At 41.4% G+C, this 27972-nt stretch overlaps 1 protein-coding gene across 4 annotated transcripts in view; it reads left to right on the top strand.

Moving 5' to 3' along the window:
• Positions 1-27972, top strand: part of kiaa1549lb (KIAA1549-like b) — a 211496-nt gene that overhangs the window by 131523 nt on the left and 52001 nt on the right. For all 4 annotated transcript variants that reach the window (XM_061964212.2, XM_061964214.2, XM_061964213.2 and 1 more), the window contains exons 5-7: positions 6536-6755; positions 14647-14780; positions 14945-15113. In XM_061964212.2, the coding sequence (XP_061820196.2) occupies positions 6536-6755; positions 14647-14780; positions 14945-15113 (523 nt within the window). The remainder of the gene's footprint in view (positions 1-6535; positions 6756-14646; positions 14781-14944; positions 15114-27972) is intronic.

Genomic DNA, 27972 nt, shown 5'->3' with positions numbered 1-27972 from the left:
TGGGCTCCGCCACAGACGGGCAGGTGGGTTCATCCATGAACAGTCGGGACAAGGCGTCCGCCTTAGAGTTCTTCGACCCCGGTCTGAAATAGTGCACGTAGACGAATCGGGAGTAGAATTGTTGCCACCTTGCCTGGCGATTGTGTCTCTTGGCTTAGCGGATGTGGAGAAGATTGCTGAGTCGGTCAGGATTTGGAACTGGTGTCTCGCTCCTTCAAGCCAATGTCTCCATTTGGCCAGGGCTTCGTGGACCGCCAACAGTTGTCTATTCCCAGCGTCGTAGTTCTGCTCAGCTTGGGACAGACGTCTAGGGAAGAATGCACATGGGTGAATCATATTGTCATGCTTGGAAAGTTGAGAAAGAATAGCCCCAATTCCAGAGTCCGAAGCGTCCACCTCCACCAGGAGGGCACTGTCTAAGTCGATGTGGACAAGGACGGGAGCTGAAGTGAAGCTCTTCTTCAGGTCCTCGAAGGCCTTGCTAGCAATAAGAGTCCAAACAAAAGGTACGTTAGGTGATGTGAGGGAATGGAGTGGTGCAGCAACCCTACTGAAGTCTCGAATGAAGGGTGTGTAGAAGCCGGCGAAGCCGAGGAACCTCCGTAGTTCCGTCCTGCTGGCCGTTTGAGGCCACTCTACCACGGCCTCCACCTTCTTTGGGTCGGCTCTTATGTTGCCCTTCCCGACCACAAATCCCAAGAACTCCACCGACGAAGTAGGGAAGCTGCATTTTTCTGCCTTCACAAATAAGCGATTTTCCAGGAGACGTTGCAGGACAAGACGGACATGTTGCTGATGGTCAGAAAGGTTACGAGAAAAAATCTGAATATCATCCAGGTATACCACCACAAATTGGTCCAGCATGTCCCGGAGAATGTCCTTTCACAAGAGCCTGCAAGACAGTAGGAGTGTTAGTAAGTCCAAAGGGCATTACGCGGTACTCATAATGCCCCAGATTGGTGTTGAACGCCGTCTTCCACTCGTTTCCCTCTCTGATCCGAACCAAGTTATAGGCGTTACGGAGATCCAGTTTGGTGAAGTCGGTTGCGGGCGCCAAAGGTTCAAAAGAAGAGTTGAGCAGCGGAAGGGGGTATTTGTTCTTGATGGTGATGTTGTTAAGGTGACGGTAATCGATGCATGGCCGAAGTGACCCATCCTTCTTGGCCACAAAAAATAATCCCGCCGCCAGATGAGACTTGGACGGAGTAATGATGCCAGAGGCAAGGACCTCCGAAATATAGATCTTCATGGCCTCTTTTGCGGGAAGTGAAAAATTATAAAGGGGGCTGGAAGGCAGGGTAGCGTCAGGGAGTAGCTCAATGGCACAGTCGTAAGGTCTATGAGGAGGTAGTCCGTTCCTTGCTGAAGACCTCGGCTAGATCATGGTAGCAAGCAGGAATCAGAGACAAATCTGTCTGGGGAATCGTAGTACTGGAACAGTAGACCAGAGGGGACGCTGAGTTGAGACAGTTGGCATGGCATGGTGTGCTCCAAGCCAGGATCTAGCCTAAAGTCCAAGAGATGTGGGGGTCGTGGTGACGAAGACAAGACCTCCCAAGAACAAGTGGGGCTACGGAGGCTTCCAGCACCCACAGACTGATGGTCTCCATGTGGTTCCCAGAAATGGTCATAGAAATGGGCTCTGTGCGGTACTTGATGGGTCCCAAAGGGCGTCCATCCAGTGCTTGAGCAGGCAGCGTCTTGTCCAGGGGCACCAGGGGACTGCTAATCTGCCGGGCGAACTTTTAGTCCATCAGACTTTCGTCTGCCCCTGAGTTCAAATATGCCTCCACTTGTATGCTTCTCGTGTCCCAGGCCAGAGTAGCGTGTAGCAGAAAATCTGGGTTTTCTTCCTCACGGGGGAATAACGTATGGCTCACCAGGATTCCCTCAGCTGTTGAGCCTGGTCTTTTGGTCTCGCCGGACAATTGCGGAGGACATGTCCGGCAAGACTACAGTAGAGACAAAGATGCTGTCTGTACCACCTCTCCCTCTCTTCTAGTACGTTGGCCAGAACGTACTGTTGTGTACTGAGAAGGGAAGGAGGCGACAACCAAGGCAGAACTGCAGTTTATAAGATTTATTGAAACCTTTAATGAGTGAGTGGAGTGTATATGCTACTTCAAATGAATGAGTGCGGACGATGCGTAGAAATCATTGTGTAAGTATTACCAGTGGTTGTTGTCTGTGTGTGTTGGATTAATCTTTCGTCGAGTCAAGAGGGCAAGGCGAAGAGGCAGTCCGTAGGGAGGCAAGCAGTGGAGGGGGGGAGAGAGGTAGCGATGTCCGAGTCCGAGCAGGGGTCGAGGATCAAGGAAGACAGTCAGAGATCCGGATGGAGGCAGGACACGATCACAGACGACAAGGTAGACACTGCGGAAGACACAAGGGACATCAACGAGGGAACAAGGAAGAGCACAGAGAAGACAAGCAAAGCACGGGGGAGGGAATGCCAGACGTGATGCTTACTGGGAAGATGAGCGACGTTCTGGCAAAGGTTCCTTTGGTCTGCTGGTCTTTATGCCGTTCCCTCTCATTAGATGCAGGTGCGCTGATTTGTGGATGCCTGCAGCTTTGTCGCTGCGTGGGCGTGCTGCGCTCAGCGCGAGCAGGATGCATGTCTTGGCGCTCTGCCAGCGGAGGTGCTGGCAGACTCAGCTGCCGGGGAAAAGCGGGTTCGAGCTAATAAGCAACATTATCCAGTGTAGCTGCGCCTGAGCGCATATACTGTATTCTTCTGTCTCTCATGCAAGTTCACGGGTGTCAAACTCATTTTCATTGAGGGCTACATCACAGTTATTGCCTTTTAATATATATTTTTTACATACACTACAAATCTTTAGTAAAAAACTGGCAAATCAATTACCAGAATTTTACTGTAAAATTTAGTGTTTTTAATAGTACAGTAAATGGAAAAATAATAGTACTGTTTTTACAGTAACAAACTGGCAGCTTAGTCGAAATTAATGATGGTTTTTACTAGGGGTGTGGGAAAAATCGATTCGAATTCGAATTGCGATTCTCACGTTGTGCGATTCAAAATCGATTCTCAAAAATCTTTTTTTTTTTTAATGTATTTCTTTATTTCTTTATTTATTTAATTAATCAATCCAACAAAACAATACATAGCAATACCATAACAATGCAATCCAATTCCAAAACCAAACCCGACCCAGCAACACTCAGAACTGCAATAAACAGAGCAATTGAGAGGAGACACAAACACGACACAGAACAAACCAAAAGTAGTGAAATAAAAATGAATATTATCAACAACAGTATAAATATTAGTTACAATTTCAACATAGCAGTGATTAAAAATCCCTCATTGACATTATCATTAGACATTTATAAAAAAATAAAATAAATGAACAATAGTGTCACAGTGGCTTACACTTACATCCCATCTCATAAGCTTGACAACACACTGTGTCCAATATTTTCACAAAGGTAAAATAAGTCATATTTTTGGTTCATTTAATAGTTAAAACAAATTTACATTATTGCAATTAGTTGATAAAACATTGTCCTTTACAATTATAAAAGCTTTTTACAAAAATCTACTACTCTGCTTGCATGTCAGCAGACTGGGGTAGATCCTGCTGAAATCCTATGTATTGAATGAATAGAGAATCCTTTTGAATCGGGAAAATACCGCTTTTGAATCGAGAATCGCGTTGAATCGAAAAAAAGCGATTTTGAATCAAATCGTGACCCCAAGAATCGATATTGAATCGAATCGTGGGACACCCAAAGATTCACAGCCCTTGTTTTTACAATATTTTACTGACAATGGAAACATGTTTTTATATTAAATTCTGGTAACTGAGCTGCTAGTTTGTTTTTTTTAACCTAAAAAACAGTGGTACCATTTTTCCAATTGATACAAAATAAAAACAACGATCACAGCTTTTACAGTAAAACCTGGCAGTTTAGTCGCCAGAATTTTACCGTACAAACTATTAAAGTTATTTTTTTTAATTTCCAGTACGGTAATTATTATTTTAACTGCATGTTAGACACTTAGTGTTTGGGGGGCTTGGCATGGTAGGGACCCACCATGACCCTGATGTCCCCCAATTTTAATCGCATCATTAGTCCCCACTTGTATACATACAGTACATACAGTATCTCCCTCACGGTAAAGCACACACATCAGGCTTTAATGGCTGACATCATAATTTTTAACTACACAGTAGACACTCGGTGGGCCTTCTACACTCCCACATCACATGCACGGGTGAGTTAGGGTTTAGGGGTGTGGCGCACCCCTCATTGCTTCCTCGACCGGCACAGGCTCCGGGGAATGCGGTCTAGTGACCTGCCAATCCTGTGCAGAGACCTCGCTAAGGGTGTGAGGTTTAACATTTTAAAAATATATATATATATTTTTTTTAATGGAGGTGGTTGGGTTGTCTTCGCCTTCGGTTTTTACTTGGCATCGCGCAGGTTTCGTTTCCTGTTGTGCGAGGTCTGTGCCCGTCGTCCTCGTGCTGCGGGGTTTGTGTCAGTGGCTTGATGCGGGGGCAGCGCAGCCCTCATGTTAGGTGTGGGTCTTAATTGTTTGGGCAGTGGTGTGTTTGTGGGGGTTTGGACTGGAGAGTGGAGTTTTTTAGTGGGGGGTGGTGTTGATGTCTCTTATTTGCGTGTTGGCGTTTGGGCTGGCTGTTCTCCATAGTCCTGTTGGCGTGTGGTTGTCGGTCGCGGTGGAGGGACTACGTCTCACAGCTGGCCTGGGAATGCCTCGGTGTCCCCCCTGGAGGAAATAGAGGAGGTGGCCGGGGACAGGGAAGTCTGGGCATCTCTGCTTAGACTGCTGCCCCCGCGACCCGGACTCGGATAAGCGGCGGGAAGTGGATGGATGGATGGATGGATGGATGGATGGATGGATGGATGGATCAATAGTGCTATTTCGATTGGTATTTTTTTTTGCTCCATTTGTAGTGCAATAATGTTAATTGTCATTTCTGTTATCAGTATTTACTTCAATAACTGCTTATTTGCTATCACTTTTCGTATCATATCACCCTGAAAGGGACAAGCGGTAGAAAATGGATGGATGGATGGATGGATGTTGTCTCCCTGTCTTATCCCCTTCTTGTCCACGCAATTTTCCCCTCTGTCTTGCTTCTTTTTTTTTTTCTATCCCCTCCTGCTCCGATCCGGCTGTGCCAAACATAAATATAAATTCATTTCATAAAGTCAAATACAAATAAGCCAACAAGAGACGTATCCCAAACTTCTCTTCTGTAAAGTAAATCTGTACAGCAAATATGGGCATCTACATCAAAAATATGATTTGCTTGAGTGGCTGGACAGGACAAAAAAATAAATTATAGTAATTAGCGATAAAAATATGTATACAATTTTTTATTTTTTTCATTTTTACAATGTGATGGATAACTTGTTTTAAAATCATAGGTCAATCAGATATTTAAGTATTTATTTTTATTTTAACAAAAAAATTGCTTAGAAAGTATGATGATATGACAATGTTGCAATATTGGATAATATTTAAGTTTAAAAAATGCAATTTCAAGCAGTACATGTTTTTTTTTTCAGTCAAAATGGAAATAACAAATACACTTACTAAGACATGATAGGGTACTTTATTGAAACATATTATTTCCAGGCTTTTGCGGGCTTCATTAAAAGATTTGGCATGCCAGATCTGGTCCCCGGGCCGTGAGTTTGACATTTGTGCGCTAACTACAGTTCTCAAGCAAGTGTTTACAGACGAATATTTCTGTCATGATTTCTCATGATATATATTATTAGTTTCTAGTATTTTGTTTTATTTCCTTGCAGCACTTTCGTTTTTGTTTACACTTCCTCTTTTCCTCCATTTGCAATTACTTTGATTGTCTAAGTTCTGGCTCCATCACCTATCCCTGGTTGCCAATCAGGATGCTTTTTTGTCAGCCCTGTCCTCTGGATCATTGTGCTTTGTACCTCCATGCTGCATAGCGTTCCCTATGCTTCCTGTGACTGTTTTGCCTTTATTATGCACTTCCCTACTGCACTATTTGCTTCATTAAATACATTTTACCTGAACTTTGCCTGCCGTCTCTGCATCCCGGGTTTCCAGACAAAGGCCACAACCTCGACAATTATGGTTGTAATCAAATCATGTGAGCACGTTTGCAAGCACAAAACATCCAACCCGGAACATCGTAAACATAAGACCACCTGCAAAGTGAAAGTGCATCATTTAGGCACAATATATTTTTTTAGTTTATACCAATTGTCTATGTTATTAGAATCAAGTAGAAAATAAGACCATTTAAATGTTATGTTACATTATAACTGAACATCTCCAGACAACCTCAGCTACAAATGCTCTGCTGAAAACATTTTTTGTTGCTCTAGATTTTGATTGCCAATGTTTATGAGCAGTTATGTAATTTGGAAAATCTGTTTCCTTCTAATACTGTATGTGCACCTTCGACAACTTAGCAGTATCACAATGCAATGTGGCATTTATTAATTGTTTTGTTGGATTTTTAGTAGCAATGTGTCTGCTTTTTTTTTCTAGGTGGAGACTGTATTTGGTTCACCCAACATGACGGTGGCTTATCACGTGACTGGAAAAGACATGGTTTACGTCCCCTCTGTGGTGCTTTCGGGCTTGGATGCGTACGGTCGAGATAAGCTGATTGCAGACCTGCGACAGTACCTTCCCATGGTTACAGCCCTGCCCATTCCTGTTGCAGTGTGGAGAACAAACCCGGCTCTTGGTTTCCAGCTGAAAACAGGTCAGGTAGAAAATAGGGGAGAAAATACATCTTGAGCTATGACTATTGTTACTATGCTTCTGAGGCTCATGTACATTCGTCATGGGAGAGGAGAACATTTGTTTATTATTTTTAACACAAATACTAATAATACGTTCATTTAATCATGTATTTCTATTCAGTAAATTTTTACAAGCGATATCCCTATCCCAATGATGGAATCGGATCAGGGGCGGATATTTGCCTTTTTTTAAACTGTTCTTCATCACTGCTTTGTCCCAGTGTTTATTTCCATGGCTTAAAGGGGAACATTATCACAATTTCAGAAGGGTTAAAACCATTAAAAATCAGTTCCCAGTGGCTTATTTTATTTTTCGAAGTTTTTTTAAAAATTTTACCCATCACGCAATATCCCTAAAAAAAGCTTCAAAGTGCCTGATTTTAACTATCGTTATATACACCCGTCCATTTTCCTGTGACTTCACACAGTGATGCCAATACAAACAAACATGGCGGATAGAACAGCAAGGTATAGCGACACTTTTTTATTTATTTTTTTTAAATTTACGTCAGCTGGCCAAGGTTAAAAACCTTCTTTCTAGGCAACAGTTAGAGACAGTAATCCATGCCTTTACTACATCTCGGCTGGATTACTGTAACTCTTTATATTTTGGAATTAGTCAGTCCTCCCTCTCACGTCTGCAGCTGGTCCAAAATGCAGCTGCCCGACTTTTAACTAACACAAGAAAAAGAGAGCACATTACTCCTGTTTTAGCCTCCCTCCACTGGCTGCCTGTGTCTTTTAGAGTCCATTTTAAGATTATCTTACTCGTTTTTAAATCCTTACGTGGTCTTGCCCCACCTTACCTCTCTGAGCTGCTCCATCTGTATGCCCCCACCCGGTCCCTCAGGTCAGCTGATCAGCTGATCCTGGAGGTACCCAAAACAAAGCGCAAGCTCAGAGGGGATAGAGCTTTCTCTGTTGCGGGTCCCAAACTCTGGAACGATCTCCCTCTCCATGTGAGACAGGCCCCTTCTTTGGCTATTTTCAAGACCCTTCTTAAAACCCATTTTTATTCACTGGCTTTTAACCCAGCATGAGACTTTGAACTGTTTTTAGCTTTTAACTTTTTGAACTGTTTTTAACTTTTAAACTGTTTTTATCTAACAAACTGTTCTTAGGGTAATTTATATTTGCTTTTTAATTGTGTATTTTTATTTCTGTCTTAAATGTTATTTTTTAGTCTGTCCTTTGCCTCTATTTCTTTGTGGTGTACAGCCCTTTGTTTTTCAACTGTGCTTGTTTTTAAAGGGCTTTATAAATAAAGTTGGTATGGTATGGTATGGTATGGTATTAGCTCGGATTCAGACTCGGATTTCAGCAGCTTAACACTGTCTGATAAGATAATTACTAACAACTATGAACTAGGTTTACAGCACATGAAATACATTTGGCAATAACATGCACTTTGAGAGTGCAGACAGCCCATTTCAGGCGCGCTAAGAACATATATTTTTCCACGATTTCAGCACTCAGGTTAACCATACCTAAATAGACACAAAATACTGCATTACACAAGAATACCCGAATGTACTCGAATGATTGAAAAAAATAAATGTTTTTAAGCTAAATTATTGGTAAACACAGTTTATGTATAATGTATAATGTAGTGAATAAAGTTTTCATCAATTAATATATTCTGTAGACATACCCTCATCCGCTCTGATTTCCTGAAAGCTGATCTGTCCAGTTTTGGAGTTGATGTCAGTAGGCCAGGGAAGCTAGGGTCGATATTGTTCTCTTGATCATCTTCGGTGGCATAAGGGACGGTGTGAGCCAAGACATCCAGGGGGTTTAGCTCGCTCGTCTGCGGGAACAAACTGCCGCCATTGCTTGCCGTGCTACCGAGGTCCATTGTCCCTGAATAGCTCACACACTCCGGCAGATTCAATGGGGGTCTGGCGGCAGATTTCTTTGACTTTATCGTTGGAAATGCATCTGCTTTGAGTGTCACAGGATATCCACACATTCTTGCCATCTCTGTCGTAGCATAGCTTTCGTCGGTAAAGTGTGCGGAACAAACGACTGACCATTTCGTCGGCTTTCCCCACACCCTCGTATTTTGAACAAATTTCGTCCAATTTCTTGCCACTTTCGCATCTTTGGGCCACTGGTGCAACTTGAATCCGTCCCTGTTCGTGTTGTTACACCCTCCGACAACACACTGACGAAAGTGAGAAAATGACGGATTGCTTCCCGATGTGACGTCACGTTGTGACGTCATCGCTCCGAGAGCGAATAATAGAAAGGCGTTTAATTCGCCAAAATTCACCGATTTAGAGTTCGGAAATCGGTTAAAAAAATATATGGTCTTTTTTCTGCAACATCAAGGTATATATTGACGCTTACATAGGTCTGGTGATAATGTTCCCCTTTAAGGTTATACTCACGTAAAAGATTCCTTTAAAAGGGATGCACGCCCAGGGAGACAAAATTACATTTCCAGATTTATTGTTACACACATGTAAGAGGGTGAGTGTCTTGCCAGACCACCGGCTTGAATTTGATAGCAAGCTGCAACGAACCTGTCATCTGTCCATGGTGTGAAACCGTTTCTAAGATACTAATCCTCACCACCATGGCGGAAAATAAACTAAGTTTCTTCCAAGTATTAATATTATTACTGGACGACAAGAAGAAAAGGAATGGCTAAGCATGCACACACACATACACACACACACACACACACACACACACACACACACACACACACACACACACACACACACACACACACACACACACACACACACACCATACTTGCCAACCCTCCCGGATTTTCTGGGAGACTCCCGAAATTCAGCGCCTCTCCCGAAAACCTCCCGGGACAAATTTTCTCCCGAAAATTTCCCGAAATTCAGGCGGAGCTGGAGGCCACGCCCCCTCCAGGTTCATTGTTAGGCAGTTTCATTAACGTCCTCCCAGCGCGGAAACAACACACAACAACAGCAGTCACATTTTCGTCTACCGTAAAGCAGTTCGTCTGCCGTAAACAGCAATGTTGTGACACTCTTAAACAGGACAATACTGCCATCTACTGTACATGCATATGTGACAATACCATTTAGGGCTTTTAGAGAATGCAGTGCACAACTGCGCACACAACAAGGAGACAAAGCAGAAGAACGAGGAAGATACAGCCGTGGCGACGCCGACGACGAGTAAGATGAAGAAATACGCTTGCGATTGGACCTGGATAACCTCCGGGAAGAAGTAGTGGACTACCAAGTGCTTGGCAGTGAAGATCTTCCTCAGGAAGCAAGGATTGACCGGTTTTGGGCCATGCTAGGGAGAGATGGAAGATTCCAGACTCTAGTGCATTTGATGAAAGCACTTTTGTGCGTGCCACACAGCAATGCATCATCAGAGAGGGTGTTCAGCATGGTTAGAAAAATAGTGACAGAGAATAGAACAAGGATGGACAATTCAACCCTTAACTCAAGTGAAGTGAAGTGAATTATATTTATATAGCGCTTTTCTCTAGTGACTCAAAGCGCTTTACATAGTTAACAATGAGTAGATGAGTGTTATGTGTGTGTATATGTGTAAATACATTAACACTGAAATTCAAGTATTTCTTTTATTTATATATATATATGAAATACTTGACTTGGTGAATTCTAGCTGTAAATATACTCCTCCTCTCTTAACCACACCCCGTGGCAAGTATGACACACACACACACACGCACACACTCCAAGCAGGACGACACAAGACGCTAACAGCTAAAGCTTCAATGTAAAATTTAGTTTTCTGTTCTGTTCCTCCTTTGTTTAACATTATTGTTGCTAGGTGCACTTATTGGACACACCAGACCCTTGTTATTGATTAGTGTTCCATCTATTGCTGACACTCATCACACCCCTTTATGTAGCCGTCTCACCACTCATGCCGCGTGGGTTCAGTGTTCGCCACCGGCAACAGTTATGTTTTGGTCACATGTTATACTAAGATAGCTTTTCCTTGTTCGCTTTACGCGACTGTTTTCGGTTCATGTTAGCTTAACACTATTGCTTTTGTTTCATGTTTAGACATTCTAGTTTTGCCTTAGGTTTCACGTGCGCTTTTCAGCGGCACGGTTTCTTTTGTATTTTGCCTCTTTAAGAATCAAAAACTTATCCTACCTGCACGCTGTCGTCCGCATCTTTGGAATCACAAACATTTCACGATGCCAGAACATTGCATAATAGTTTTTTTCTTGTGATTACTGATACTGATTACTGATTACTATATACTATTATTGTTATAACATACTTTTTTGGTCGTTTTTGTTCTTGTTCACAATTTCACGATACACTTTATTTTGTTTAAAAACTGTGTGTACAGGTGGGTTGCAATCACATGACCTAGAGGCACATCCGGACACTTCCGGGTTTCTGTTGATAGTCTAAGCCCCATTTATTTACCTGCATGAGTGCAGATTTAGGCCTATTTTGAAAGGTTTAGAGGCAAATATAAAAGCGATCATGAAAAAAATATTTTAAATGGGATGGAGTATATTTTTACACTCTTAAAAAAATATATATAAAAAAAAAAATGTCAACCATTTATCATCACCAAGAGGTTACTGCTACCTCACTTCACTTGACACTTAGGGTATTTACAGAAGAAAAGATTGAAGGCACATCATGTCTTTACACCTGAGGGGTCCACAAATTAAACATTATTCGGTAAAAGACAAAGTTGGATTTATTCGTGCATTGCTAAGTAACTTATTTGATTGACATAACAAGTGCCATGCTGCTGTGATTGTGACTCTAAAAGGGATACGTTTGTTTGCAGTTGATTTCCTGCTACTAATATAAGCCTCATCTACAATTCATATCTGCAGTTGTTTTTATGATGTGAAGTTCTTATTTTGTCTCATTATTTAGCTGTTGATTTGCCTGTTGTTCAGCAATGTTTGCTAGTGATATAAAGATTCAGTGTATGCTGTTGAGCCTACAAGAGATTTATTCATCGAGTTTATTAATACCATTAGAGATAATTTCTTGACGCTAATGTGGTAATTTGTGTCGAATAAAGCACTTGGCTTTCCAGTACAACAACTAAGCTTTTAATTTCTGTTTTGAATATGGACAATGAAAATACGGTGGATCGGACCAACAATCAAAACATTTATTAATAGGACTAAACATGACATTAATTTATTTGCACAAGCATAGTTATATTTAGGCGTAGCAATCACAAAAGAACACAAACTAATGCAATCTTGTGTCTATTTTTACATTCAGTTATGCTATGAAACACTACTAATATAGTAAAGAATACACTTGATTACTGGATCACAGAAAGTTTCTCAAACAACTTAAATGTTCAAACAAACATTTTACAACGTGATCTCTGCAGACACAAGCATGGTCTGATTGTATTCCACACGATGATGAAAGTGAGATTTTTAAGAGCCATTTTCTTCGACCCACCTTCGTTTTTTTTCCTGACTTTATTACCTTTTATGAACCACTTCTTTCGAGACTCTATGCAAGCTCTTTCAAATCTCTCGGTTTGATCGACTGGAACACCCAAGAACAGAACAGCAATACGTCATTTTCTGCTCAAACTCTAGACTTTCTCTCACTTGTTTTAATGATACGCTCAAGCTGCTTGACCATCGTGTGAATTAAGCCGCAAAGAAGACAAACGGATGTGACGTCGTATGCAACCCTCCTATACCACAAATGTATTACATCATATGATTTACATCAATACCAGCACATGTTACATTTAATTGGAAAAGCTTTATAAAAAGTGTTATTGTGTTTACTTTAGTTACTTGCTGTAAAACCTTTCAGTTATTTAATCTATTGTCAAAGTTTCGGATCGGATCTGAGGCCAAAAATATTTAATTTGGACATCCCTAATTTTTACTGTTAATTTATACAGTGCTATATACTAGTGTGCCGTGAGATACAGTCTGGTGTGCCGTGGAAGATTATGTACCGGTAGTTTCACCTATTTGGGTTAAAAATGTTTTTTGCAAACCAGTAATTATAATCCGCAAATAATAGACTTAGACTTAGACTTAGACTTCCTTTTTATTGTCATTCAAATTTGAACTTTACAGCACAGATAAGAACGAAATTTCGTTACATAAGCTCATGGTAGTGCAGGATAAAAAAGCAATAAGGTGCATATATAAATAAATAAATATATATAAATAATATATAAATATATATATAAAATAAATAAATATATATAATATATATAAATAAATAAATAGATTACTGTACAGATAAATATATTGCACTTTTTCACTTGCGTCCACGTTTATGGATGTATGTTATATTGACTTTTTTATTCCAGCGAGTTAATCCATTTCCAGGGGAGTTGAGGGGATAATTTAATTATGATGCGTTCAAGAGTCATACGGCTTGAGGGAAGAAGCTGTTACAGAACCTGGAGGTTCTGCTTTGGAGGCTGCGGAACCTCTTTCTAGAGTCCAGCAGTGAAAACAGTCATTGGTGGGGGTGGGAGGAGTCTTTGCAGATTTTCTGAGCCATGGTCAGGCAGCGGCTTTTTGCGATCTCCTGGATAGGAGGAAGAGGAGTCCTGATGATCTTTTCCGCCGTCCTCACCACTCTCTGGAGAGACTTCCAGTCTGAGGCATTGCAGGCTCCAGTCCAGACAGAGATGCTGTTAGTCAGCAGGCTCTCTATAGTGCCTCTGTAGAATGTGCTGAGAATGGGGGAGGGAGCTGTGCTCTTTTCATCCGACACAAAAAGTGCATGCGCTGCTGAGCTCTTTTTACAAGAGCTCCGGTGTGTAGGGATCAGGTTATATTGTCAGTTATCTGCATCCCCAGGAACCTGGTGCTGCTTACTATCTCCAACGCTGTGCCGTTGATGTAGAGTTAAGCGTGGCTGGACTTGTTGTTGTTGAGTGTCTGTGCTGTCTATAGCTCGGCAGAGTAACCATGTTATTCTCTTCCAAATCATTAGGTGGCAGCCGGTAGTTAATTGCTTTGTAGATGTCGGGAACACGTCGTGTGAGACGACGATGGTTTGTCATGATCACAATATACAGGCGACAGAGGGAGGCAGCGTACAGGTAAAAAAGGTATCTAATGCTTAAACCAAAAATAAACAAAAGGTGAGTGCCCCTAAGAAAAGGCATTGAAACTTATGAGGCTATGCAGAACGAAACTAAAACTGAACTGGCTACAAAGTAAACAAAAACAGAATGCTGGACGACAGCAAAGACTTACAGCTTGTGGAGCAGAGACGGTGTACACAAAGTACATCCGTACATGATATGACAATCAACAATGTCCCCACAAAGAAGGATAAAAACAACTGAAATATTCTTGATTGCTAAAATAAAGCAGGTGCAGAGAATAGCGCTCAAAGGAAGACATGAAACTGCAAGAGGAAAATACCAACAAAACAGGAAAAGCCACCAAAATATGAGCGCAAGACAAGAACTAAAACACTACGCACGTGAAAACACCAAAAAAACCTCCAAATAAGTCACTGTGTGATGTGACAGGTCATGACAGTAGACCTACTTTGAGACAAGAGTTATAGTGATGCATGCTTGGTTTTCGTTTTAATTCATATCCAACAATTGCGACGACTTTTAATTGTCTGCTGTGTTTCATTTTTTAATGATTTCTGCTGGTGGTGTGCCTCCGGATTTTTTCAAAGAAAAAAATGCGCCTTGGCTCAAAAAAGGTTGAAAAACACTGCTATATACAGTGTAATGGTAATAGGCATTGCTATATTGAGTATCTAGAAACATATCCTGTCTTCTGTATCTTGTTTTCTTATCCATCCAAAAGCAATAATTATTTTATATCTCACTGCACAGGCAAATTTAATAGTTTTTGAGCCTTTCTCTTCTTTCTCATCTCAGTTCTGCAGTTTGTGGGAGCTACAGATGATCCAAGATCCTGTCAGTTTTCCCAAATGATGGAGCAGAGGCTGGAGAAGGTTTTTTCGGAAGCGCAGGCCAAAGCGCTCAATGACAACAGCAAATTGTCTGTCCAGGTGAGGAAACCAACCTAAGGTTTTACTTTTATCTTGAAAGAAAAGTATCAATTGACGTAATCCAAGCAGGGAATCCTGCATTCATTCCATTAATCACATATGTTTCAATTCTTTAAGTATTAACCCTCAGTGTATTTTTGTCTTTTTTTTCATGCTGGGTCCAGATGCTGAGTGTCTCCCAAGCTGCAGGCTCTCCTGCTGTGTCGCTGGTTTACAGCGTGAAGAACGGGACTGTCTTTCTAAATGGCACCACTGCATCAAACCTCCTTGGTCAGCTCTCCGCTGAGCTGGTGGGCTACTTCCTCTTCTACCCGCCACTTATCGTTGCTGAGCGTAAGTCTCAATCTGACCCCTTAAATAAAGCCGCTTGACATGTAATTCAACAGTATGTAAACAAGCTGGCCATTCGTTTTGTTGTTGTTGTTCATACTGTACACTGATTCATCACATTACTGCACATCTTACGCAATCTTTTTTACGACCTTGCAACGCTACGGTTGTGAAAACACAAATTAAAACTGTGCAATGTTTCATCTCTGCCTCATTTGCAAGGCCAGTGCACAGTATATGCATTAGTTAGTGCTTAAAAGAGAAAACAGTAAGGATGACAAGGAATCAGCAGGAGCCTAAACAGCATTCCCATAGAGACCCAATGTGCCGTCTGTTCTCATCCAGAATGCAGTTACAACTGCTCTGAGTCAAATGTAGGATTCCAAGGTTTAATTCAAGGCCACTTTTACTTTAAATTTTTGAAGGCAGAAAGGGAATTCACTGTTCGTTCCATGATAGAAAATAATTATTGTGCATTCTACACAACCATCTCACTGGTTTTGTCGACATTCAAATAGAGATTGTTGGCTTTGCACCCGTCAGTTAGCTTTAGCGCACTGTGATGGTGCTTGTAATGGATTATTGTGGGCAACTTGTGCTGCATTTCTCAAAAACCTTGAAGTAAAAAAAGGAAATGTGCAACTCAAAGTCAGAGTACTAGGTGATGCACCTACTTTTCAATGAGAAGCAGTCATCTTATGTCACATACCAATTATAACAATTGTGGCACCCAGGGGAATTTTTTGGGTGGGACGATCAACGACAGCGTTTTTGGAAAAATAACTGATGCTGCGTCTTACCTTGATAACTATGGTAACCATTCTGGGTCGACCCGGGGACATACCCTTGCAGACACAACACAAGAGAAACACTTGTGTGTATGTATCAATGATTTTATACCTGCCAACATTTACGCATTTTTCGTACTTGGCACGCATTCTGACTAGGGATGATGTTTGATAAGAAATGATCGAGTTTGAGCCTATTATTGAATCCTCTTATCGAACCGATTCCTTATCGGTTCTCTTATGGAGTCCAGATAGGTTGCTGTATATGGAAAAAAACACACAATATTTGGTTTAACAAATGCTCACTTTTATTATATTTAAAAAAATAAAATCTAATAAATACATAAATATTGACTGTTACCCCCCCTAAAAAAAATAAAATAAAATAAATAAATATTGACTGTTGTTACCCAAAGTATATTAAGTGGGATTTTTCAGAAAAACAAATATATACAGTAACACAAAAACAACCTGTCTCTGTGATCACTATAGGTGTAGAAATAATAATATAGTGTTAAATAAAATCAGTCCCTTGGGCACAAAACTGAAAATAATACAGCTCTCCAAAAAGTGCACTTCTGCTGCTATTTGACATAACTGTTTGTTATGATGCTTTGACATTTTTGCACTTTATTTCTTTATTGAAAGAATATTCTATGAAGAGAAAAGTTGTTTGCAAATGTGGTTACAATGCAAAAAAATGAAAAGTTAAAGCTAAAAAAAGAAATACACTTTTTTGAGTTAACATTATTTCTTTATAGGGGGAACGATGTGATGTTCTGAGCTAGGGAATATAACAATTACACTACCCAGCATGCAACGGGAGTGACGAGCATGCGCGCGCGGTAGCCCCAAAAAGTGTTGTTGCATGTCACCACCTGGCAGCTAAGAATGAGGTTATGAGCACGCTGTGAAAGTAAACGTCAAGAACTCAGCCAACACGCCTCGTCTGCATTATTTATAATTACACAGACAACACATATGCAGTGTGATTTTGTTTTGTTTATAAGTAAAGAAAAACAAAAGTTAAAAAAGGGAGATCATGTCATATATGTTGTATATATATGTATGTGCTGCGGTTGCTTTAAGAACGTTGCGACAGCTGCCGTAAAGGAGGTGCGTTGCTAGCCTGGTTGCTATGTTTCCGTTTGGTCGTAAAAGTGTTCGTCATGTGTTTGTACCCTGCTCAAATCTCTCAGTAAAGTTATTTATTGGATTATAAATTTTTTTTTTTAACTTTATTACACCTTGGAGCGCTTTTTCCAGTCCATTGTTTTTCCTGCTTTTGCTATCTGCGCCTAATGACTAAGCTATGTGACGTCATTTCTTGTGATGTCTCACGGGGCATTTCTGGTCGGGATGGGATCTGTTCTCAATTAGAATAAAGAACCAACTCTTTTTCTTTACTATAGTGGTCTCGATAACGGGTGCCGGTTCTCAAAAAGGGATTCGAGTCCGAGGACTCGGTTCTTTTCTTATCGAACAACTGGGAAAACCGGTTTCGAGTATCATCCCTAATTCTGCCCCTTGATGGGATCATATTAGGATTTTTTTCTACATCTAAAACACTTCATTGCAGTCTACATATTTGCCAAGTACGAAAAATGCGTAAATATAATTGTGGTGCTTTGGTTATAATTTTGCATATATTTTTACAGTTTTACAGACCACCTTTAAGCCGCTTTCTGACCGTCTCTTTAAAATGCGGCGTTTTGTGGGCGGTCTTATTAATGTGCCGAAGTCCTCCTCCATGCCAAATTTGCTTTAACTGCTTCTCCACCCCGTCAGCCATGTTGTAGTTTTCAGCGCTTCCATATCGAATCTACTGAAACTAACACGCTAAAATCTGGGATCACAGTGGGTCAGTCTTGACAAAAAGTGGCACCCTGACAGCAACTACTGCAATGCACTATAAAGAAACCTCAATTTACACACTTAATTGGTAGTTCAACAGGGTAGAGACGTTTATATAACAAAGCAATTTTCTCCATAAGAAACAATGTAAGTGTAAATAATCAGATCCCACCTCAACAAAAGTCTGTATTTTAGTAGAAGTTTGTATACTTTAAACATAATATTGGACACTATACAGTCCTGTATATCTAACAAACAAGGGGGTGATGGGTGAACTTTTTACTGCAGAACATAGGCAAAACAACAACAACTAACTGAACCGTCCTCATTTCAGCCGTCCTGCCGACACGCACACTCACTGTCACTAGCCCTGTGGTGCACTCATAGTTTGAAATCACAGGAGGAAATGTGCAACTCAAAGTCAGAGTACTAGGTTATGCACCTAGTTTTCAATGAAAAGCAGTCATCTTATGTCACATACCAATTCTAACAATTGTGGCACCCAGGGGTGGACTGGCCATCGGGAGTTTTTTGGGTTGAACGATCAAAGTCAGCGTTTTTGGAAAAAACATGATGCTGCGTCTTACCTTGATAACTACGGTAACCCTCTCGGGTCGACCCAGAGACAAATTGTTGCAGACACAACACAAGACAAACACTTGTGTGTATGTATCAATGATTTTATAAAGGCAACATTTACGCATTTATCGTACTTGGCATGCATTCTGACCCTTGGTGGGGTCATATTATGATTCTTTTCTACATCTAAAACACTTCATTGTAGTCTACATAACATGTCATTGTGGTGCTTTGATTATAATTTTGCATAGATTTTGTTTTACAGACCATCTTTAAGCCGCTTTCTGACCTTCTCTTTTTAAAATGTGCTGTTTTGTGGGCGGTCTCATTAAGGTGCCAAAGTCCTCCTCCAGGCCAACTTCGCTTTAACTGCGTCTTCACCCCGTCAGCCATGTTGTAGTTTTTAGCGCTTCCATATCGAATCTATTGAAACTAACAAGCTAACATCTGGGATCGCAGTGGGCCAGTCTTGACAAAAAGTAGCACCCTGACAGCACCTACTGCAATGCGCTATAATTACAGTGGAACCTCAATTTACACACTTAATTGGTATTTCAACAGGGTAGAGATGTTCATATAACAAAGCAAATGTTTCCATAATTGTGTAAATATGAATAATCAGATCCCACCTGAACAAAAGTCTGTATTTTAGTAAAGGTTTGTACACTTTAAACACAATATTGAGCACTAGGGATGTCCGATAATGGCTTTTTGCCGATATCCGATATTCCGATATTGTCCAACTCTTTAATTACCGATACCGATATCAACTGATACTGATATCAACCGATATATGCAGTCGTGGAATTAACACATTATTATGCCTAATTTGGACAACCAGGTATGGTGAAGATAAGGTACTTTTTAAAATTTTTTATAAAATAAGATAAATAAATTAAAAACATTTTCTTGAATAAAAAAGAAAGTAAAACAATGTAAATACAGTTACATAGAAACTAGTAATTACTGAAAATTAGTGAAATTAACTGTTAAATGTTAGTACTATTAGTGGACCAGCAGCACGCACAATCATGTGTGCTTACGGACTGTATCCCTTGCAGACTGTGTTGATATATATTGATATATAATGTAGGAACCAGAATATTAATAACAGAAAGAAACAACCCTTTTGTGTGAATGAGTGTAAATGGGGGAGGGAGGTTTTTTGGGTTGGTGCACTAATTGTAAGTGTATCTTGTGTTTTTTATGTTGATTTAATTAAAAAAACGATACCGATAATAAAAAAACGATACCGATAATTTCCGATATTACATTTTAACGCATTTATCAGCCGATAATATCTCTATTGAGCACTACACAGTCCCATATATCTAACAAACAAGGGGGTGATGTGTGAACTTTTTACTGCAGAACAAAGGCAAAACATCAACCACTAACTGAACTGTCCTCATTTGTATCCGTCCTGCCTACACGCACACTCACTGTCACTAGCCCTGTGGTGCACTCATAGTTTAAAATCACAGAACTCCTTAACTGTAACACCTAGGTTACTACAATGATTAGGAATGAAAATAAAATCCACTTCATCTTGTTGGTTAATCTTCTTTGCATCCAACGCAAGGGACTGGGTAGGAGAAAGGCAGTGTGACAACACTGTGGATACTTCCTGAATGTTTTCTAACCGTTGCCGCCCAATGCGTTCTTTGGACTCATATTGAGCTAGCAAAGTAGAGAAATTGCAAAATACACACACAATGGCTATGCTGCAGGCACACAATGGGGGGATGAATCTTTGTGAACTGAGACAAGGTTCATACAACAAAGTATAATTTCATATCATTTGGTAAAATGTGATAAAAAGAGGAGGTTTGTTGACAAACAGCCATGTTTTATGCTTACATCCAACTGCAACACTTGTGAGTGAGACCTCACAAGCTGTAAGTGTAATTTCCCATATTTGTCAGTGGTATTGAATGCAGCGGTAACCATTTGGATCGATCAAGTAGGTTTAGAGGAGCTTTTTGAATGGGACACGTCGTATTCTATGCATAATGGGATTCAAAATTCCACTTGGCAGATGCTCCCAGCAACACTGTGACACAGCTATAGGCATATTGCCAGTTTGTTTACACCAAGCATAAACATGATAATGAGCATTACATTAAGCTCTTAATTAAATTACATTATGAAGTTCACTTCATAATGTAGTTATGTTAAGTTGACACTAAGCAAAGAAAACGAGAAAGCTAAAAAGTTCAAGAACAGAATAAATAATAAACGTGACGAGACCAGACTGCAAAATAAGGGGATGTTTGTTTTTCACCTTGTCCTCCAGTGATGTCACTGATGTTTGTAGGAGGTGTGACTCCCTCCTCTCCTCGAGGTCAATTTGTGCCGGAAAATAATTAACAGCGGGGGGTGCACCACCTTTGCACTTGGTTCTGACAGTGTGGATATACCGCCCTGCAGTGCCTGTTTGTAACACCAAGTGCACCACACTGACTTTCTGATGCTCTACGTGGGCTGGACGGTTCCCACGCTGCTCCTCACTTTTTCTCTCAAGTGGAACACAAGAGAGGTTGCTAGCTAGATACCTATTTTGAGTCCAAATAAAATCAATCTTCCACCTCAGCATTCATGTGATATTTTTTTTACATAATTTTTTACAATACGGAGTTATGGATAGAAATGTTGCAGGCTTAAATTGAAACTTCAAAGCTCCTGTTTGTAGCATCCCATTGACATGACTAATAATGGTTAGAAATAACTGAGTACATATATATATATATATATATATATATATATATATATATATATATATATATATATATATATATATATGCAGATATATATATATATATATGCAGATATATATATATATGTATATATATATATATATGTGTATACATGTTTATATATATATATATATATATATATATATATATATATATATATATATATATATATATATATATATATATATATATATGTATATATGTATATATGTATATATATATCCATCCATCCATCCATCTTCTTCCGCTTATCCGAGGTCGGGTCACGGGGGCAGCAGCTTAAGCAGGGAAGCCCAGACTTCCCTCTCCCCAGCCACTTCGTCCAGCTCCTCCCGGGGGATCCCGAGGCGTTCCCAGGCCAGCCGGGAGAGAAAGTCTTCCCAGCGTGTCCTGGGTCTTCCCCGTGGCCTCCTACCGGTCGGAGGTGCCCGAAACACCTTCCTAGGGAGGCGTTCGGGTGGCATCCTGACCAGATGCCCGAACCACCTCATCTGGCTCCTCTCGATGTGGAGGAGCAGCGGCTTTACTTTGAGCTCCCCCCGAATGACAGAGCTTCTCACCCTTCTCTAAGGGAGAGCCCCGCCACTCGGCGGAGGAAACTCATTTCGGCCGCTTGTACCCGTGATCTTGTCCTTTCGGTCTTGACCCAAAGCTCATGACCATAGGTGAGGATGGGAACGTAGATCGACCGGTAAATCGAGAGCTTTGCCTTCCGGCTCAGCTCCTTCTTCACCACAACGGATCGATACAGCGTCCGCATTACTGAAGACGCCGCACTGATCCGCCTGTCGATCTCACGATCCACTCTTCCCCCACTCGTGAACAAGACTCCGAGGTACTTGAACTCCTCCACTTGGGGCAAGATCTCCTCCCCAACCCAGAGATGGCACTCCACCCTTTTCCGGGAGAGAACCATGGACTCGGACTTGGAGGTGCTGATTCCCATCCCAGTCGCTTCACACTCGGCTGCGAACCGATCCAGCGAGAGCTGAAGATCTTGGCCGGAGGAAGCCATCAGGACCACATCATCTGCAAATAGCAGTGACCTAATCCTGCAGCCACCAAACCAGATCTCCTCAACGCCCTGACTGCGCCTAGAAATTCTGTCCATAAAGGTTATGAACAGAATCGGTGACAAAGGGCAGCCTTGGCGGAGTCCAACCCTCACTGGAAACGTGTCCGACTTACTGCCGGCAATGCGGACCAAGCTCTGACACTGATTATACAGGGAGCGAACTGCCACAATAAGACAGTCCGTTACCCCATACTCTCTGAGCACTCCCCACAGGACTGCCTTCTCCAAGTCCACAAAGCACATCTAGACTGGTTGGGCAAACTCCCATGCACCCTCAAGGACCCTGCCGAGAGTATAGAGCTGGTCCACAGTTCCACGACCAGGTCGAAAACCACACTGTTCCTCCTGAATCCGAGGTTCGACTATCCGGCGTAGCCTCCTCTCCAGTACACCTGAATAGACCTTACCGGGAAGGCTAAGGAGTGTGATCCCACGATAGTTGGAACACACCCTCCGGTTCCCCTTCTTAAAGAGAGGAACCACCACCCCGGTCTGCCAATCCAGAGGTACCGTCCCCGATGTCCACACGATGTTGCAGAGTCTTGTCAACCAAGACATCCCCACAACATCCAGAGCCTTAAGGAACTCCGGACGGATCTCATCCACCCCCGGGGCCTTGCCACCGAGGAGCTTTTTAACTACCTCGGCAACCTCAGCCCCAGAAATAGGAGAGCCCACCACAGATTCCCCAGGCCCTGCTTCCTCATAGGAAGACGTGCTGGTAGGATTGAGGAGGTCTTCGAAGTATTCTCTCCACCGATCCACAACATCCGCAGTCGAGGTCAGCAGAGCACCATCCCCACCATACACGGTGTTGACACTGCACTGCTTCCCCTTCCTGAGGCGGCGGATGGTGGTCCAGAATTGCTTCGAAGCCGTCCGGAAGTCTTTTTCCATGGCCTCCCCGAACTCCTCCCATGTCCGAGTTTTTGCCTCCGCGACCGCTGAAGCCGCACACCGCTTGGCCTGTCGGTACCTGTCTGCTGCCTCAGGAGTCCCATGAGCCAAAAGAACCCGATAGGACTCCTTCTTCAGCCTGACGGCATCCCTCACCGCCGGCGTCCACCAACGGGTTCTAGGATTACCGCCACGACAGGCACCAACTACCTTGCGGCCACAGCTCCAATCGGCCGCCTCGAGAATAGAGGTACGGAACATTGTCCACTCGGACTCAATGTCCAGCACCTCCCTCATGACATGTTCAAAGTTCTTCCGGAGGTGGGAATTGAAACTCTCTCTGACAGGAGACTCTGCCAGGCGTTCCCAGCAAACCCTCACAATGCGTTTGGGCCTGCCAGGTCTGTCCGGCATCCTCCCCCACCATCGCAGCCAACTCACCACCAGGTGGTGATCGGTAGAAAGCTCCGCCCCTCTCTTCCCCCGAGTGTCCAAAACATGAGGCCGCAAATCCGATGACACAACTACAAAGTCGATCATGGAACTGCGGCCTAGGGTGTCCTGGTGCCAAGTGCACATATGGACACCCTTATGTTTGAACATGGTGTTTGTTATCGACAATCTGTGACGAGCACAAAAGTCCAATAACAGAACACCACTCGGGTTCAGATCCGGGCGGCCATTCTTCCCAATCACACCTCTCCAGGTTTCACTGTCGCTGCCAACATGAGCGTTGAAGGCCCCCAGTAGAACGAGGGAATCACCCGGGGGAGCACTCTCCAGTACTCCCTCGAGTGAATCCAAAAAGGGTGGGTACTCTGAGCTGCCGTTTGGCGCGTAAACGCAAACAACAGTCAGGACCCGTCCCCCCACCCGAAGGCGGAGGGAAGCTACCCTCTCGTCCACCGGGTTGAACTCCAACGTGCAGGCTTTGAGCCGAGGGGCAACAAGAATTGCCACCCCAGCCCGTCGCCTCTCACTGCCGGCAACGCCAGAGTGGAAGAGAGTCCAGCCCCTCTCAAGAGAAGTGGTTCCAGAGCCCTTGCTGTGCGTCGAAGTGAGTCCGACTATATCTAGCCGGAACTTCTCCACCTCACGCACTAGTTCAGGCTCCTTCCCCCCCAGCGAAGTGACGTTCCACGTCCCAAGAGCCAGCTTATGTAGCCGAGGATCGGACCGCCAAGTGCCCTGCCCTCGGCTGCCGCCAAGCTCACACTGCACCCGACCTCTATGGCCCCTGCTATGGGTGGTGAGCCCATTGGAGGGGGGACCCACGTTGCCTCTTCGGGCTGTGCCCGGCCGGGCCCCATGGGGACAGGCCCGGCCACCAGGCGCTCGCCATCGTGCCCCACCTCCGGGCCTGGCTCCAGAGGGGGGCCCCGGTGACCCGCGTCCGGGCGAGGGAAATCTGGGTCCTTGGTTTGTGTTCTTCATCGAGGTCTTCGAGCTGCTCTTTGTCTGATCCCTCACCTAGGACCAGTTTGCCTTGGGAGACCCTACCAGGGGGCATAGAAACCCCCGGACAACATAGCTCCTAGGATCATTGGGACACGCAAACTCCTCTACCACGGTAAGGTGGCAGCTCAGAGAGGAGGCATATATATATGTACATATATATATATATATATATATATATATATATATATATATATATATATATATATGTATGCATGTTTATATGCATATAAACACATATACTGTATATACATATATATATATATATACATATATATATGTATATACAGTATATGTGTTTATATGTATATACTGTATATGTATTAAGGTTGTACGGTATACCGGTGCTAGTATAGTATCACGGTACTAATGAATCAAAAACGCTACTAAACTCTGTGTGAAAAGTACCGGTTCCCCATATATATATATATATATATATATATATATATATATATATATATATATATATGTATATATATATATATATATTTTTTTTTTTTTTTAACGAGCATGACAGCGCGTCGTCACGTCATGACATTGCAGGTTTTACGAGCAGAGGAGCATGTTCGGCAGCGCACAATCACGTAGTACTTACAAGCAGACAAGGTGTTTAGACAGAAAAAGGAGAATGTACGCATTTTGGCTTAAAAACTAATGATATAGGTGAAGCTATAACACTGAAACGCTCTCAGGAAGAGGTGCTTTAAAACATAGCTAGCTAGCTAGCAGCTAAAATCCATGCACAGTCTGCAGTGTTTTAGCTACTGCTAAATCACTAATCCTCGCCTCCGTGGCGACAAATAAAGTAAGTTTCTTACAAGTATCATCCTTGCAGGACGAGGAATAGCTAAATATGCTTCACTACACACCGTAGCTCACCAGCGTCACGGCTAACTGAGGCCATTCCAGAATGTAAACAAATGCCATGGGTGGATCTACACCTGACATCCACTGTAATGATATCAAATACAGGAGCGTATTTAGTCGATACTACAATGATTACATCGATATGTTTTATCGTCACAAAATCTTCTTTCCTTTTTTAAAAATTCATGTTGTGTTTATAAACTCAGGAAATATGTCCCTGGACACATGAAGACTTTGAATATGACCAATGTATGATCCTGTAACTACTTGGTATCGGATCGATACCTAAATTTGTGGTATCATCCAAAACTAATGTAAAGTATCAGACAACAGAAGAATAAGTGATTATTGCATTTTAACAGGAGTGTAGATAGAAAATGTTGAAAAAGAAAATAAACAGATATTAACAATAAATGAAAGAGTGGATTAAACATGCATTTTTACAGCTTGTCCCTCATAATTTTGACAAAATAGAATTTGAAATGACACAATATGTTAATGCATACAACAGCAGAAAAATTAGGAGCCTTTGTTTGTTTACTTACTACTAAAAGACAAGTTGTCTTGTATGTTCACTATTTTATTTAAGGCCAAAATTGCAATAAGAAACATATGTTTAATGTACCCTAAGATTTTTTGTTAAAATATAGCCAATAATGCAATTTTTTGTGGTCCCCTTTGTTTAGAAAAGTATCAAAAAGTAACAAAAGACAACCAAACACAACCCTAATAAATGTATCTATATATATATATATATATATATATATATATATATATATATATATATGTAACAGTTACTGTTCTGCGTTGTGTATCTTGTAGTGAGGCGCACACACAGGAGTTGAAACGTGGAGGATTTATTCACCTTTTTTTGAATAGAAACAAAAACAACGGGGCGTCACACACAGTCCACAGCAAAAAGGATCTCTCTCCACAGCTCCGAGCGTCAGTGCTCACTCAATTCAATTATGTTTTTCTAATGTGGAATAATAATAATAATAATAAATAAAATAATAATAATAATAATAATGAAAAGGTAAATAAAGCATAAATCTCAAGTAAATTAATTAAATAAAACACAGTATATACAATATATACTTCAGCAAATAACAATATTTTTTTTTTTTTTAAAGTATCCTTAATATGTGCAGCAATACACCTCATCTTTCCCACCTACATCAACTCTTTTTATATTTTTATACAATAAACAATGCCAAAAAAACTCATAAGAGACATACCTTTTTTTGAATAGAAACAAAAACAACGGGGCGTCACACACAGTCCACAGCAAAAAGGATCCCTCTCCACTAAAGAATAAAGAAGGAAATAATACACACTCATATTAATGCTAGAGCGGCACACAAGATGTCCACACAGACACACAGCAGAGCCCCTGACCCGTGCGTAAATTTACGAGACCAGGAAACCCCGCAACAACTGCCGCTAGCAATAAACTAATCCACACATCATTTAGCATACAAAAGTAATTTTTTTTCAACAATTCAACAACCAACATTCAGGAATTCAACCCGCATGCCCACCAACAAGTCACAAGACAGAGTGCATTCCCACAAAACACTTAAGAGCGACAACCAAAAAGTTTATAAAAAAAACAAAGGGAGAGAGACATAAACGTGACTTACCAGCTCCGAGCGTCAGTGCTCACTGAAGCTGGTCACAAAGGTGCAACGCCAAATCACCCCCCAGGGAAACAAAAAGGTATGTAATGGAAAATAATAGAGTGGAACCTATTTACAATGAGAAACACTTTTGGGGAAGTTCACCACAAAAAATGATGTGAATAAATGACCAAAATTAAAATAAAATAGAATAAAATTTAGCTCGGCTACATATATACTTTGATTCTGAAGAAATACTGATTGTTGAAGAACGTGTACATTGTAGCGTATTTGCTTACATGTTATGTACATTGCGTAAGTTGAAAAATAAACCCAATTTAGATCCATGCTGATGTGCATGTCTGTTTTACTTAACAGCCATAAAAAGATTAAAACCTTCCCAAATATATTACACTATGTATATATTCATTCATACATTATATTAATTTATTTTCACGTAAAAAACATCATCACATTTTAAAGGTGTTTTGTAGTAGTACAGACTTCCTTATTCAATTATTGATTCTGATCAACTTCCTTTGTTTTCACTTTATTGAACTGCGCATGCAAGTGAAATAAAGGCAACATTTGGGCCACATTCGGGCCTGTGTGCGTTTGTACTGGAGTCTGATAAATATCACCTTTTACTTGCAGTGCAAACAGTCATCTGAAAAAAAAAAAAAGATTTTGAAAAAATCTAATTTGTAGTGTAAACATTGTCATGATTTTTCAGTCAAAAAAGTGAGATAGATCTTTTTGGGATATCTTGGCCTTAGTGGAGGTCAGCCATTCTTTTAAAACACTTTCTCATTATTGTTTGTTTTGCCTGCTTAAATATTATTAATAAATAGTTATAATAATTTTCCGTATACAAATAAAATAATATATCTGAATGATTTGTATGCATTCTGACAAAGCCAACATTGTCAAAATTGACTTTTTTTTTAACATACATCCAAATGTCAGTCCAAG

Source organism: Nerophis lumbriciformis, linkage group LG06 (genome assembly GCF_033978685.3).
Source record: "Nerophis lumbriciformis linkage group LG06, RoL_Nlum_v2.1, whole genome shotgun sequence".
Classification (NCBI taxonomy): Eukaryota; Metazoa; Chordata; class Actinopteri; order Syngnathiformes; family Syngnathidae; genus Nerophis; species Nerophis lumbriciformis.
Note: the sequence above shows the minus strand (reverse complement) of the source record. Positions and strands in the feature narration are given on the sequence as shown.